Source organism: Saccopteryx leptura, chromosome 1, assembly GCF_036850995.1.
Source record: "Saccopteryx leptura isolate mSacLep1 chromosome 1, mSacLep1_pri_phased_curated, whole genome shotgun sequence".
Taxonomy (NCBI): domain Eukaryota; kingdom Metazoa; phylum Chordata; class Mammalia; order Chiroptera; family Emballonuridae; genus Saccopteryx; species Saccopteryx leptura.
Window position 1 is genome coordinate 304806277 of NC_089503.1, and position 15707 is coordinate 304821983.

The 15707-nt window shown below is 53.7% G+C and overlaps 1 protein-coding gene across 3 annotated transcripts; it reads left to right on the forward strand.

Annotated features, from left to right (window-relative positions):
- The first annotated feature begins 1386 nt into the window (after positions 1–1386).
- Positions 1387–15207, forward strand: ATN1 (atrophin 1). Of its 3 annotated transcripts, none has more exons than XM_066358202.1 (10): positions 1387–3133; positions 7898–8092; positions 8242–8379; positions 8531–8644; positions 9341–11328; positions 11525–11747; positions 12319–13015; positions 13793–13936; positions 14284–14464; positions 14647–15207. In XM_066358202.1, the coding sequence occupies exons 2-10, from the start codon at positions 8066–8068 to the stop codon at positions 14678–14680; spliced, it is 3546 nt and encodes a 1181-aa protein (XP_066214299.1). In that variant the 5' UTR covers positions 1387–3133; positions 7898–8065; the 3' UTR covers positions 14681–15207. The 3 variants fall into 3 exon arrangements, with proteins under 3 accessions (XP_066214299.1, XP_066214288.1, XP_066214294.1); XM_066358191.1 differs by having other exon boundaries at positions 1394–3133; positions 9338–11328; XM_066358197.1 differs by having other exon boundaries at positions 1394–3133; positions 7974–8092; positions 9338–11328.
- Positions 15208–15707: the final 500 nt, after the last annotated feature.

Below are 15707 nucleotides of genomic sequence, written 5' to 3' on the forward strand. Positions count from 1 at the left end.
CACATTTCCTCCCTCCTTACTAAGGCACCTTCTCTGGCAGCCGTGCCCCCCTCCCCACTGCCACCCAGGTACTGGGTGGATTGGGTTACAGCTAGCTCTGCCTGGGCTCCCCAGGCCCTTCTCTCCACCCTCCCTTTGTGCCGTTGCCTGGAGACCAGTGGGTTGTGGGGGACTGGGGCCAGAGAGGGAGCTGGGGTGAGGGATAGTGGTGTTGGGTGGTAGTAGTGGTGATGGTGTGCGTGTGTGAAGCTTCCTGAAGCTGAACTGTCAGCCTGGCCCTCAGGTTGGGGAGGAATTGGAGTGGGTAGGCCCTGGCTTTTCTTCTGATTCTCCCCATCTTTTGTGCCTACCTAGGCCTTTTTTTTAGGCTCAGATATTCCATCATCCTAATCCATCCTTTAGTGGTTTTAAAAAACAAACAAAAACTGAGGGAGAAGAACCCAGCCTGGAAGGGAGTTGGAAAGGGACTGGACCAGGGCCCAGCAGGAGGCTAAATTGAGAAGTGCAGAGTGAAAGAGGAAATGCGTGAGGGAGGGGGAAGGGGAGGAGGAGTCTTGGAGCAAAGTTGGGAGGTGGAGAGAAGGAGCAGGAGGATCTTAGGGTACTGGGAGGGGGAAAAGCATGGGAGATAGGGGGAGTCAGGGAGCTGGCCTGATCTCAAAGGTTCTGAGGGATAAAGAAGGTGAGTGAGCATGGGGTGGAAAAGTGACAACCAATTTAAGAGACTAAAGGGTCTCTTCAGGGTCTCCAGTGCTTTAGAATCCTTTTAGAGCTTTTGTATAATCCTAGAACTTGGCTGAGTCTGGCCCAAGGAAATATGAGGCAAAATCTACCAAGTTGCTACAGAGCCAACCTCCTTCCTCCCCAGAAGGCTAGTGGGATCCTACCATTTAGGGCCCACACTTGGCCTCTAGCTATCCTGGCCTCACACATACCCTAACTCCACCCCAAATCTGGAGAGCTATGGAGGGCTTCCAATCCATATTCCAGCTCCAGCTCTTCCTGTTTCCCAGCCTGCCTCCCTCCTATTCTCTGGCCTTCCCCAATCTCAGCTGCCAAAAACCAACCAGTGTCTTGGCGTCCTTTGTCCTAGGACCTAGGAGATGTTGCTGCTTGATGGGGCCCAGAAAGCCAGCCCAGAAGACACTGGTGGTGGACTGGTGGGGGTGCGGGCTTCAAGGCTGAAGACTAGGAATGGCTGGCAGACTAACAATATCAGGAGCTTCCTGGAGAGCAGTGGAGGGAGCCTGTGTGTGTGTGGGGGGGGGGGGGGGGGGGATTGTCTCTACATTAAATGATTGGAGTTGGGGAACCAGGGCACCTAGGGATTTGGCTCTGCTTTGAGCCTAATCCCCACTTCACCCCTTCCCTGGGGCCCAAAGTACCATCAGGGATGACTTCAATGGAGACACCATCGGACAGAGGGCCTGAGGGTGGTGTCCCACTCCTATAAATTAGTCTCTTTCCTGCACTGGATCTTGCTCTGCCCCATTTCTATCATTTCCTTCTTCTGTTTTCCCTTCTACTCTCCTGCCTTCTGCATCACTGACCTTCCTTCTTCCATATTGCCACCAAAGGCTTTGTTTAGCCTACATTTCCTTCCAATCTTCTTTATCCACCCTCAACCCCCCTCCACACCCACTCTACTCTATCTACCTAGTGTTGCCAATCAAAATCTTCCTCAGCTCTCCTGGAAACCCCCCAAGGACCCAGCCATCCTGTGTCCTCCAATCTACCTACCCAGAACCCCAGTCCCCCCTAGAAAATGCTGCTGGCCTCACCTGTCATCCCTTATTAAGGTTCCTTACACTTTCTCTCACCAACATCTCTCTGACATCTCTGAACTTCTCTCCAGCTTACCCTCATCAACGCAGAATTGTTATTTCCTATGCTTCCCCAACACCAGTCACCCCCAAACTCTACTTTCAGAAATCCCATCCTCCTAGATGTCTCCATTTTTTCAATTTCTACAGCTCCTTAGGACCCCAAACTTCCATCCCATTCTCTCATCTAGCTGCCTTCCCAGCCTTCCCCCTACATGTCTGCTGCAGACGCTGTCACCCCAAACTGCCTTCATCTCTTCTTGTCACACACTTCATTGCCCCCTAAAGCCCCCATGTAGCTCCATTTTTCCAATCTCACCCCATTACCCCAATCTGTCTCATACCTACAACCTCCCACCCCACTTCTGTCACAGACCCCTTTGCCCCCAACTTCTGCCTCCTCCATATCTACCCTTAAAACCCACAGCCCCTCCCTACCTAGCTCTCTCCGGTGCCAGGCCCGCGGGCTCCCCACATTCCGCCTCGGCGAACCCCTCCCCGCGCCCCAGGCCCCTTAGGCCTCGGTCTCAGCCAACTCGCACAGCGCCTCCCCCTTTCTCTCCTCCCTCCCCCTCACAGCTTGCCTGGCGCTCCCTCCCTCGCTTCTCCCTTCTGGCCCCTCTCTCCCGGTTCCTCCGCGCTCCCTCCTTCTCCCTCTTCCTCCCTTCTCCCATCCCCCTCTCCCAAGCTCCCTCCCTTCGCCGGCCGCTTTCCTGTGCGAGTCGCCGGACGCACCGCCTAGCCCGCCCGCAGCCCCGCGTCGGGCGGGGGCCAAGGGCCAGGACCCACTCGGAGGGGGGGGGAACCGCTGGCCTCGGGGAGGGGATAGGAGGGGGCTAGGGGGACGGCCGCCCGGGAAGGGTGGGGGCTGCGGGCGAGGCCTCCTAGGCGGCCAGGGGTAGCGCGAGTGCGGGCCGCGCGGCGCGGGCGCGGGCGGCAGGCGGAGGCACAGGGCAGAGCGGCGCGGAGGGCCGGCCGGGCCGTGGGGGCGAGCGGAGCGGCGGGGGCGGGTGGCGCGGCCCAGGCATTCCGGGCGGCCGGGGGGAGGCGGCGGGCCTGGGGAGGGGCTGAGCGAGAGCTGAGATCGGGATTTGCTCTGGGGGCTAGCGAGCGATCGGGACCAGGTGGGGGGAAAGTAGGGTGATGGGGGCCGCCCTCCGAGAGGGTCGGGGCCGCCGCCGCCGCCGTCGCGGCGGCGACTGAAGCGGGAAAAGGAGAGGGGGGCGGGGGAGCGGCCGCCGCCGCCCCCCGGAGGCGCGGGAGCTCGGAATCCCGCTCGGAGTCAGCCAGCCGTCCCGAGCTACAACCAGGTAAGAGCTACCGCCGTCCGGGCCTTGGGCACGCCCGGGTTCGGGCCCGCGGCTCCCCACCCCCACCCCTCCCAGTTCCCCCTCCCGCCGCCGCTGCCTCCATTTGTTATTTTCCCGATCTGGTCCCCCCACTGCGGGCACTGCCGGGCCTGAGGCTGGGGCTCGGAGTGGGGCTGCCCCCCGAGGAAGGAAGGGGGCCAGGGCACCCGGAGGATCGGACAGGTGTGGGGAGGTGGGAGGGTCTCAGTAGGAGGGCTGATGGGGCAAAAGAGGGTTGCCGGGGGTGGCAAAACGAGGGATGCTCGTGAGAGGGCTTTGGGGCGAAGGCAAGAAGGAATGGAGAGATGGCAGCGAGGTGGGGCATAAGGTCTCCAGGAAAAGCCCCAAAGCCCCACAACCCGGATTTCAGAGCCCCGGGTTGGGGGTGATAGGTGTGGGAGGGAAATGGGAAGGGGTGTGGTAGGTAGAAAGACGGATTGTAGCTGATGAGGGAGGGGAATGGAACCTGGGGACAGGTCCAAGGAGGGGTCCACCTTTGAGAAGACCTAGAGGTGTTGCCCGGGTGGAATTGGGAAGGCAATGCCTTTGTGATTCAGTTTTCTTTCCCCTACTCCGGGTCCCCTCTGGTCTCCTTCCATCATCCCCAATTTCAGACCTAGTTACTTCTTAGAGAGGGGCACACTGGGGCCCAGTAGTGTGGGTCATCCTAAAACTAATGGAGGGAGGAACACGGACCAGAGAGTTAGGGAGAAAAGGTTTCCAGGAGGGTGGAAACAGAAGAGAACTGGGCCATCTTGTAGGCACTCCAGACAAGTTGTTACCTCCATCTTCAAATCCCTAGAGCATCCCTGTGCTTCTCTATCTGTGGTTTCTTGAAGGGTGGGGTCTTCATTACTATTTTGAGTTCCAAGATTTCCCTTTGTGCATGTGCTTATTTCTACTGGGGTAGGTACCTTTAAGCTCTCTTCACTGAGGGTACCATAGGAGAGCAGGAGTTGCTTTGGCAACTGGAGGGGGAGTGGCTGGCAGATGGACCCCTGGGATGGACTCTTGAGGGGCAGGTCTGCCATTTTGCTGCTATGGCAGTGACCCAGTGGGATGTTCAATAGGTGGGGGTTCAGAATGTTGATTGGACCTCAGCCTTTGGCTGTGTCCTTGGGACTGTTGTCTGGGTTCTAGAAAATGTTTTTGGAAGGGGTTTGGGGGAAGGTCCATCCTCTTCCATCTAGCAGTCTGTAGGACACAGGTAGTTATGTTACTTGACAGTCAGGGTATTCCTCCAAGTCCCTCCTCCTAGCATGGTAGGAGCACAGAAATGCTGTTATACCATCTTTTGGTAGTTTTTTATGACTCTGTCTCTTATTAGGGGCTTTTTGGATAGTCTCTTTGCTTCTTTGCACTGATATTCTTCCATTTTCTTAAACTTGAGTCTCCCTTCCCTAATCAACCCTTTTCTCTTTTGACACAGTGACCCTTTCCCTCAGCTAACCTTTGACCTATTCCCCTGACCTTGTAGGAATGGCTGGGTTTCCACCTTCATCTCAGGTGAGGGTAGCCCAGGGGAGAGGGGCTGTGCAACAGCTTGGTGGAGTGGAAATACTCTTGAAGTGGAGCCAGGAGACCTGGGTCTACTTCTGTGACCTTGGGCAAGTCGATTCTGTTTCTTTGAGCCTTGGCTTCATATTAATGAGGGGATTATAGATAAGATGATTTCTGAGGCCCCTCCTACAATCATGGATTCTTGAAAGGTTTAGGCTAGTGTGTTATCTGCTGGTCTGGGCTGCATTGTTATCAAGGAGTTACTGTAGACTGGTTTGTTAGTCTGGCAGATCCGGAATGATGATGGGGGCTGGGCCAATAATCCTGAAATTCAAAAAGCCTTGTACCTCTATTGTATTTCCTGATATTCTTCTCACAGTTCTCCCTTAATTTTGTTTTCTGTCCTTACTTAGAGACTCTTCCTATTTCCTCACTTTTCCAATTCCCCAATCTGGTCTTTTTTTTTTTTTTTCCTTTTGTAGTGAGGCAATGAAGGTGAATGAGTTTAGTGTGTTGCCAGATACATGGTAGGTGCTCTGTAAACATTAGTTACAGAGACTGGCTACTAGTGCAAGATGAAGTGTAGTTTACCTTGGTGCTAAATCATGCCCCTGGTTCAGACACATAAATACAACTCTAACTTCTCTCCTCCTGCCCCTCCTTACTCCAGGGTTACCTACCTTTTTATGACTGCTTTTATCCTTCAAAGCTACTTATTGCTTGTTTTAGCAGATTTCTGCTGATTTTAAAAGTTGAGAGGGGGAGGGGCACAGTAGGATTGCTCAGGTACATTCCTACATTTCTGACCTTTTGGACTCCCTAGCTCTGACTGACTTGGTGAGCAGGTTCGGAAATGGAGAGGAGAGGTAGGCACTCTTCTCTTGAGGGGCTGGCAGTCTAAGATACACCAATCACAATAGTCATAGTTGTGCTTTTATTAAGATGTTTTCCCCTTTTGTTATTTGGGTTTTGTTCTTTGGATTTTGGGGGTTGATGGTATTTTAAAATTAATGTGCAGAACAGAAGAAATGTGGTAATAGCTGTAGTTGAAAAATGGCTAGCTTCGCCTGACCAGGCGGTGGCACAGTGGATAGAGCGTTGGACTGGGATGCTGAGGACCCAGATTCGAGACCCCGAGGTCTCCAGCTTGAGCTTGGGCTCATCTGGTTTGAGCAAAAGCTCACCAGCTTGGACCCAAGGTCGCTGGCTCGAGCAAGGGGTTACTCGGTCTGCTGAAGGCCTGCAGGCAAGGCACACATGAGAAAGCAATCAATGAACAACTAAGGTGTCGCAATGCGACATCTCTCATCTTGATGCTTCTCATCTCTCTCCGTTCCTGTCTGTCTGTCCCTGTCTATCCCTCTCTCTGTCTCTGTAAAAAAAAAAAAAAAAAATGGCTAGCCTGATCAGTGGATAGAGCATTGACCTGGGATGCTGAGGATTCAGTTTCAAAACCCCAAGGTTGTCAGCTTGAGCCACAGGCTCATCTGGCTTGAGCATGGGGTCGCTGGCTTGAGTGTGGGATCAGAGGTATGACCCCATGGTCACTGGCTTGAGTGCAAAGGTCACTGGCTTGAGCAAAGAATCACTGGCTCAACTGGAGCCCCCTGGTCAAGGCATGTATGAGAAAGTAATCAAAGAACAATTAAAGTGATGCAACTATGAATTGATGCTTCTCCTCTCTGTCCCTTCCTATCCGTCCCTCTCTTTGTCTCTCTAGCTAAAAAAAGAAAAAGAAAAAGAAAAATGGCTGGTTTACTGGACAGAGCATCAGTTGTAAGTTCAGAAGACCTGATGCTCTGTTCCAGCTATTTTGTGACTCTAAGTAAATTCTTTTTTTTTTTAATTTTATTTATTCATCTTTAGAGAGGAGAGAGAGAGGGAGAGAGAGGAGAGAGAGACAGAGAGAGAGGAGGGGGGAGGAGCTGGAAGCATCAACTCCCATATGTGCCTTGACCAGGCAAGCCCAGGGTTTCGAACCGGCAACCTCAGCATTTCCAGGTCGACGCTTTATCCACTGGGCCACCACAGGTCAGGCCTACAAAGTTTAAAGGTCAAGAACAAGAACAAAAACACTCATATATATATGACATCAGTGTGGGATATAGAAAGGAAGAAAACAGTAACAAGATAACATCTTTGCTCTCAAAAGATCAGATGGCCAGTAGTATGGAAAGAAATACAAATTAGTGCAAATGAAAAAAGCTGACTATAGATACAGATGTAGATATAGATAGGCTGTGGTGAGGTGTGTGTCCCCATCTCAGCCAAGTGGGAGGATAGGCTCACAGATTTGTAAATTTGTCTTGGGTCCTTATTGATATTTACTGATTTGGTTGGTAAAGTGAAAGCTGCCTTTTCTTCTAGCTTTGGGAAGCCAATCACTAAAGAGGGTGTTTAGAGGCTCTACGGGATCCTAGATGGGCTTGATTCTGATGCTGTCACTGGTTCTTCATTGTATATTTATCACATGAAGTTGGCAAGTCAGAATCACAATCTTTGAGTGTAAGTTTCCTCACCTATACAATGGGAATAATAAGAACACTTCTCAGAGTTGATTATAAATATTAAATTGTATATGTAAGGGCTTGACATAGAGAAGATACTTAATAAATAAATGAATAGGCCTGACCTGTACAGTGGCGCAGTGGGTAAAAGCGTCGACCTAGAACACTGAGGTCGTTGGTTCGAAACCCTGGGCTTCCCTGGTCAAGGCACATATGGGAGTTGATGCTTTCTGCTCCTCCCTCCCTTCTCTCTCTGTCTCTCTCTCTCTCTGTCTCTTGTCTCTCTCTCTCTGTCTCCTCTCTCTAAAATGAATAAATAAAAATCTTAAAAAATATCAAAAAAATAAATAAATGAATACTTTAGTTATGTTTCTTTATGCTCCTTTCTTTGTAAAGCTCTGTGGAATTCATGTGTGCACAGATATTTCTTAGGGATCATGAAGGGTAAAATAGTATTAGCTCCTGAATTGGGGCTCATAGCTATATCTGAGTTTATTGCCTTCCCCAGAGATGAAAGAGATGATGTGAGGAGATGCTCCTTCACTTGTAAATACCTGGGCAGCCCATGAGGCAAGGCCAGCAATGTGTTATGGGGCCTGTACCTCCTGAACAAAAGGCCTAGGACTGGGACACTTGCTGAGCCCCTTGACAAGGATAGTGGTATCCCCTTCAGATTCTGTTCCCTGATTTGGTGACTTTGATTGTCATTTTCTCACAGGCTTCACTGAAAAAAGATCGTGCTAGTTCCAGGTGTCTACGCTGGAAACTTAGAGATCCTGCTTTCTGCTTCCCAGGCCACAGCTGTGGGGAACTTGGGGGTGAAGCAGAGAAGTTTCTACATTCAGCTGCCCAGGCAGAGGAGAATGGGGTCTCCACAGCCTGAAGAATGAAGACACGACAGAATAAAGACTCAGTGAGTGACAGCTTAAATTAGAGACATGAAAGATTAGGGGCAGAGAAGCTAGGGGGAAGGGTCTGGAGAGAAAGGATAGAAATAAGGCACATTCTAAAGTTAGGTATAATGTAAAAAACCTTTTTACTGTTCCCTTTCTTCTCTCTCAGATGTCAATGAGGAGTGGACGGAAGAAAGAGGCCCCTGGGCCCCGGGAAGAACTGAGATCGAGGGGCCGGGCCTCCCCTGGAGGGGTCAGCACGTCCAGTAGTGATGGCAAAGCTGAGAAGGCTAGGCAGACAGCCAAGGTATTTTATCCTAAGGTCCTCCCACAGGATGCCCAGGCACTGGGCCTGAGGGTGTATGTGTGTGTGTTGTGGGGGAATTTCCTGTCTAGCAGAGGGTTATGGTGGAGGCTTGGGCGGTATAAGACAGTAATGTTCTCTTTCTGTCTAACAGAAGGCACGAGTAGAGGAAGCCTCCACCCCAAAGGTCAGCAAGCAAGGCCGGAGTGAGGAGATCTCAGAGAGTGAAAGTGAGGAGACCAACGCACCAAAAAAACCCAAAACTGAGGTGAGAGACCCTTGCAGTCATCCTGACCCACCTTCTCACTATTCTTTCCCCCATGCCTTCTTTCATTTAGGATTCTTACTTTAATCTCACCTGGGATATAAGAGAAAAGTTATATCCTAGTGCTTATTAAATTGGCCCTGTCTATAATGTATCAGTTAGACCATTAGATGACCAGACAGGGCCAAAGGGGACTAGAAGAGTGTGGAGGAGCCTAACCTTTCCTTTTCTAGGTCCTGATTTTCAGGAATGGGCTGGGAGGGAGATTAAGGGTGAGAAGTCTTGGTGGAAGAAATAGATAATTGTAAGGAAAATGCAGAAGTGTTTTTTTAAAGAACCAAGGGTTTCTGGGATGTTAAAGGGGTAAAGGAGTTGAGACGAGAGTGGATATAAGCTGGTGGACAGGGATTTGAGTTCAGCTGAGAATAGGGAGAAAGTGCTTAAGACAGACACTTGAAGAAGGAATAGAGTTTTACAAAGAGGGAAACAAGACCAGCTGCTAGGGAGCAGCTGAGAATATAAAAAGAGTAATGGAACCAAAGATGGTAGGGAAGTGGGCTTGAGTAAGGGTATTCATCACATTGTGGCACAATGGTGTGCTGTGAGGAGGAAATGATTTTGTGCAAGGGAGGCCCCAAATCTAGGGAAGGCAAGAAAAGAAAGGAAAAGGGGCAGATGGCCCTCTCTTCTCTGCAGCAGGAGCTCCCTCGACCACAGTCCCCCTCGGATCTGGACAGCTTAGATGGGCGGAGCCTCAATGATGATGGAAGCAGTGACCCGAGGGATATAGACCAGGATAACCGAAGCACGTCCCCCAGCATCTACAGCCCTGGGAGTGTGGAGAATGACTCCGACTCATCTTCTGGCCTGTCCCAGGGCCCAGCCCGTCCCTACCACCCACCTCCACTCTTTCCTCCCTCCCCTCCACCATCAGACAGCAACCCCCGACAGCCAGAGCCTGGTTTTGAAACCCATCCTGTGACACCCACTGGATATCATGCTCCCATGGAGCCTCCCACATCTCGGATGTTCCAGGCTCCTCCTGGGGCCCCTCCCCCTCACCCACAGCTCTACCCTGGGGGTGCTAGTGGAGGAGTTTTGTCTGGACCCCCAATGGGTCCTAAGGGGGGAGGAGCTGCCTCTTCAGTGGGGGCCCCAAGTGGGGGTAAGCAGCACCCCCCACCCACTACCCCCATTTCAATATCAAGCTCTGGGGCTGGTGGTGCTCCCCCAACAAAGCCGCCTAACACTCCAGTGGGTGGTGGAAACCTATCCTCTGCTCCACCGGCCACCTTCCCCCATGTGACACCAAACTTACCTCCCCCACCTGCTCTGAGACCCCTTAACAATGCATCAGCCTCTCCTCCTGGTCTGGGGGCCCAGCCACTACCTGGGCATCTGCCCTCTCCCCACGGCATAGGGCAGGGTATGGCTGGACTTCCTCCTGGCCCAGAGAAGGGCCCCACTCTTGCTCCCTCACCCCACCCTCTGCCCCCTGCTTCCTCTTCTTCTGCCCCAGCCCCGCCAATGAGGTATCCTTATTCATCCTCTAGTAGTAACTCTGCAGCAGCCTCTTCTTCCAGTTCCTCATCTTCCTCTGCCTCCCAGTACCCAGCTTCCCAGGCACTGCCCAGTTATCCCCACTCCTTCCCTCCCCCTACAAGCCTCTCTGTCTCTAATCAGCCACCCAAGTATACTCAGCCTTCTCTCCCATCCCAGGCTGTGTGGAGCCAGGGTCCCCCACCACCTCCTCCCTATGGCCGCCTCTTAGCCAACAACAATGCCCATCCAGGCCCCTTCCCTCCTTCTACTGGAGGCCAGTCCACCGCTCACCCACCAGCCCCAACACATCACCATCACCACCAGCAGCAGCAGCAGCAACAGCAGCAGCAACAGCAACAACATCATGGGAGCTCTGGGCCCCCTCCACCTGGAGCATATCCCCACCCCCTGGAGAGCAGTAATTCCCACCATGCACACCCGTATGCCATGTCTCCCTCCCTGGGATCTCTCAGACCCTACCCACCAGGGCCAGCACACCTGCCCCCACCTCACAGCCAGGTGTCCTACAGCCAAGCAGGCCCCAACGGCCCCCCAGCTTCTTCCTCCAACTCTTGTTCTTCCTCCTCTCAAGGGTCCTACCCATGTTCGCACCCCTCTCCTTCCCAGGGCCCCCAAGGGGCGCCCTACCCCTTCCCACCGGTGCCTCCCGTTACCACCTCCTCGGCTACGCTTTCCACAGTTATTGCCACAGTGGCTTCTTCGCCAGCAGGCTACAAAACAGCCTCCCCGCCTGGGCCCCCTCCGTATGGGAAGAGAGCCCCATCCCCAGGGCCCTACAAGACAGCCACCCCACCGGGATACAAGCCGGGCTCACCACCCTCCTTCCGAACGGGGACCCCACCAGGCTACCGAGGCGCCTCGCCACCTGCAGGCCCCGGGACCTTCAAGCCAGGGTCGCCCACGGCGGGGTCTGGGCCGCTGCCGCCTGCAGGGCCCTCTGGCCTGTCATCCCTGCCACCACCACCTGCCGGCTCTGCCTCAGGCCCGCCCCTGAGCGCCACGCAGATCAAACAGGAGCCGGCTGAGGAATATGAGACCCCCGAGAGCCCGGTGCCCACAGCCCGCAGCCCCTCGCCCCCTCCCAAGGTGGTAGACGTGCCCAGCCATGCCAGTCAGTCAGCCAGGTGAGTGGGGCGGGGAGCTGTGAAGGAGTAACGGAGAGAGAGAGGCACGGAGCGAGGGGGCTTGCTTTACTTAGATGCTTTTAAAGTACTGCGGACCCTCACCCCGCCTTTCCAGCCAGCGGCGGCTGGCTTTGGGCCGGAGTCACTGCGGGGCCCCTCGCAGGGGCTGAGCGCGCGCTGCCTCCGCGCCTGGCAGGTTCAACAAACACCTAGACCGTGGCTTCAACTCGTGCGCGCGCAGCGACTTGTACTTCGTGCCACTGGAGGGCTCCAAGCTGGCCAAGAAGCGGGCCGACCTGGTGGAGAAGGTGCGGCGCGAGGCCGAGCAGCGCGCGCGCGAAGAAAAGGAGCGCGAGCGCGAGCGCGAACGCGAGAAGGAGCGCGAACGCGAAAAGGAGCGCGAGTTGGAACGGAGCGTGGTGAGTGCGTCACCGCGTGCGCCTCTCGCCTTCTGACCCTCCCTTTGCGCCGCGCAGGGAGGCTCGGGGGTCGGGAGAGTGTTATTGCGCCACCCCTTGGAGAGGAGGAGACGTTGCATCCTAGGAAATGGAGACCAAAGGTTTCCTGCGGGAGGAATACCTGGATTGAGGAAGGACAACGCAGGTGAAACTGTTTTGGGGCTGTAAAGAAAATGAAACAAGCCTGACCTGTGGTGCGCAGTGGATCAAGCGTCGACCTGAAATGCTGAGGTCGCCGGTTCAAAACCCTGGGCTTGCCCGGTCAAGGCACATATAGGACTTGATGCTTCCTGCTCCTCCCCCTCCCCACTCTCTCCGTCTCCTCTAAAATGAATAAAGTAAAAATAATTTAAAAAGAAAAGAAAAACAAATTTTAAAAAATAAAACAACAAAGGGAGAAGGAGGTAGTGCCTGGTAGGCTGAGTTCCAATAAAATGAGGTGTTTTGTCAGCTGCTGAGATAAATGAGAAGCTCAGGACTGGCCACCTTTTTACAGAACTGCTCTTCTGACTCTTCTCCCTGTACCCCACAGAAGTTGGCTCAGGAGGGCCGTGCTCCAGTGGAGTGCCCATCTCTCGGCCCAGTGCCCCATCGTCCTCCGTTTGAACCGGGCAGTGCTGTGGCTACAGTGCCTCCCTACCTGGGTCCTGACACTCCAGCTCTGCGCACTCTCAGTGAATATGCTCGGCCCCACGTCATGTCTCCTGGCAATCGCAACCATCCGTTCTACGTGCCCCTGGGGGCAGTGGACCCAGGGCTCCTGGGTTACAATGTCCCAGCTCTGTACAGCAGTGACCCAGCAGCTCGGGAGAGGGAGCGGGAAGCCCGAGAACGAGACCTCCGCGACCGCCTCAAGCCTGGCTTCGAGGTGAAGCCCAGTGAGCTGGAACCCCTACATGGTGTTCCTGGGCCAGGCCTGGATCCCTTCCCTCGACATGGGGGCCTGGCTCTGCAGCCTGGCCCACCTGGGCTACACCCTTTCCCCTTTCATCCGAGCCTGGGGCCTCTGGAGAGAGAACGTCTGGCGCTGGCTGCTGGGCCAGCCCTGCGGCCTGACATGTCTTACGCAGAGCGTCTGGCAGCTGAGAGGCAGCATGCAGAAAGGGTAGCAGCCCTGGGTAATGACCCACTGGCCCGGCTGCAGATGCTCAATGTGACCCCCCATCACCACCAGCACTCCCACATCCACTCTCACCTGCACCTCCACCAGCAGGATGCCATCCATGCAGGTGAGATTTCTATTCCTTGGCTCCTGGGGCCACCTTACCCCCCAGCAAGTGATTGGGCTCTTCTCTTCCTCAAGCTAGCACTTCCCTAATCTGGCAGGAACCTCTCTTGAGTGCTGCCCTGATTTTTTCCTCCCTGTCATCAACCAGCCTGTCACCTCATACCTTAGCCTTAGCATAAAGACTGTTCCCCACATCCCACCCTTTTCAAAGTCTAGCATCCCACCTCTTATAGGTGGAAACCTTTGAAAGAGTACCATTTTTCTATTGTTATAACCCTTTTCCCCCAGCCCCTCACATACCTGTTTTCTTGCTCCTCTGGATTCAGCTCTATTGTGGCTTCTTGCCATCTTCTCTCCTACCAGTTGGAGGTCTTTTATGCTCCTCCCCATCCCTGTGCCTTTTCAGAAAGAGCCTGTAGCTGTGGTTGTGGTCATCATAGGTGATAATGAGTTTTACTTACTATCCCTTCACTATATTTCTTATTGCTCAATCTAGCCTTATAGTCATGTTCCTTCCAGTCTCCCTTGAGCTTTCTCTCTTAACCTCTGTTTTCTTCCTGTCTCATCTTCTAAATTTTGTATCCTCTTCCATCTCCTCTAAAGAGTCCACTCTTCCCTCTTTCCTTTTCCTCAGACCCCTCTGACAACTCATTCCACACTGGAGCTCCCTGTGTTTGATTTTCCCTCTTCTTTTCTCAGACTTGGATCTCTTCACCTACATGCATGGTTTTCCCCAAACCTGCCCTCTGGTGACACCTTACTCTTCTCTACCCTCCAGCCTCTGCCTCGGTGCACCCTCTCATTGATCCCTTGGCCTCAGGGTCTCACCTTACCCGGATACCCTACCCAGCTGGAACCCTCCCCAACCCCCTTCTTCCTCACCCTCTGCACGAGAACGAAGTTCTTCGTCACCAGCTCTTTGGTAAGGATGGAGGTTGTGGGTGGGGAAAGTCTAATGAGAGAAGGGCAGAAAGGAGGAATTTGGGTGGTAGGATTGGCCTAGTTGGGCTTGGGGAGGGGTGAGGAGGTGCCCAGAGGAGTTAGGAATGGGAGTAGGATGTCTAGGGCCCTGCCCAAGGGAAGCATAGGTTTTAGTGCCAGGCTAAGAAGTTTGAATCCTAACTCCACCATTGGCATTTTGTAGGACTTGCCTGTTACCTAACTTTTTAAATTTCAATTTCCTCCATATGTAAAGTGGTTGACTATCTCCTGGCTCAGAGTAGGTCATCAATACATCAGTCATGTGCCCCTTGCCCTTCCTGCCCACAGCTGCTCCTTACCGGGACCTGCCAGCTTCCCTCTCTGCCCCGATGTCAGCAGCTCACCAGCTGCAGGCCATGCACGCGCAGTCTGCAGAGCTGCAGCGCTTGGCGCTAGAGCAGCAGCAGTGGCTGCATGCCCATCACCCATTGCACAGTGTGCCGCTACCCGCCCAGGAGGACTACTACAGGTACTACCAGGCACCCCTATGCCAGTACTAAGAGGATGTAAGCCTGAGATGTGGTGTGGGCATGGTATAACTGGGTGCTAGGCTCCTGGGGAAGGGACCCCCTCCTCCACCATCTGTGAGATGGGTCAGGTCAGGTTAGACCTCAGTGTCTCATCTCTGTTCTGCACTCTTTCTCCCTTCAGTCACCTGAAAAAAGAAAGTGACAAGCCGCTGTAAACCTGCAATCAAGAGAGCACCCATAGCCAGAGCGTGCATCTGGACCTTGGAGGTCTCCCTCCTGTCCTACCACCCAGAGCGAGGAGCGGTGCTGCTCAGTTGCAGGGCCTCAGCAGCTGGACAGAGGAAGGAAGGGAGGGAGGGGGTGGGGACATGGAAAACCAAGGCTCCTGTGGTGTGCAGAGGTGGGGAGGTGGTGGGGCAGAAAGCGCACAGTATCTTGGACCAGGTCCCTCTTCCTTGTCCCCCTGCTTTCTTCCTCGCCCATGCCCAAGGCCTGTGGCCACCGCCCCTCCCCCCACCCCTTTGGTGTGATTATTTCATCTGTTAGATGTGGCTGTTTTTGCGTAGCATTGTGTGCCGCCCCTGCCCCTCCCCAGTCCCTGTGTGCGCGCCCCCCTCTGCGATGTATGCCCCTTGCCCTGCCCCACATTAATAATTTATATATATAAATATCTATATGACGCTCTTTAAAAACATCCCAACCAAAACCAACCAAACAAAATATCCTCACGATTCCCCGGGAAGGTGGCTGTGACTCGTTATTTGCGGGCAATGTGGGTGGGGTCTCTGCGCCTCGGGGCCTTGAGAGAGAGCCGCTGGGAATTTAGGAAGGGCCTTGTGAAGGAGCTGGGTGGAGGGAACCTGTACACTTGGAAGTTGGACAGGGTACCTCCAGAGGTAGCCCCCTTCCTCTCGTGGCTGAGAAGTCAGGACGCTGGGGCAGGCACGCCTCTGCCAAGGTTAGATCTAGGAAGTAAAACTTCGGAGGCGTTTCTCCTACTGGCCTGACAGGAGCCACCGATCTAAGTTTTTTTCGTGGAATCGTTCGAGACACGGGTATGAAGCAGAGGCAGGAGCCGTGGTTTCAACAAATTACAGCATTAGACTCCAGGAGTCTACCCTATGGTTTGAGAAGAGAGTAGGTGACAATTTGAACCGCTAAGAAGAGAGAAATTATAGAACATTACGCTGCAGCACACAGTCCTATACAAGGCCCTTTTAGAAAAGGGCGAGCGCTGTTTCC

What these genes read in the sequence shown, in the direction of transcription:
- ATN1 (XM_066358191.1), top strand. Translation starts at nt 8,066, where the DNA reads ATGAAGACACGACAGAATAAAGACTCA. An exon ending in CATGCCAGTCAGTCAGCCAG is followed by an intron (nt 11,329 to 11,524) that starts GTGAGTGGGGCG and finishes CGCGCCTGGCAG; the next exon opens with GTTCAACAAACACCTAGACC. An exon ending in TCTTCGTCACCAGCTCTTTG is followed by an intron (nt 13,937 to 14,283) that starts GTAAGGATGGAG and finishes TCCTGCCCACAG; the next exon opens with CTGCTCCTTACCGGGACCTG.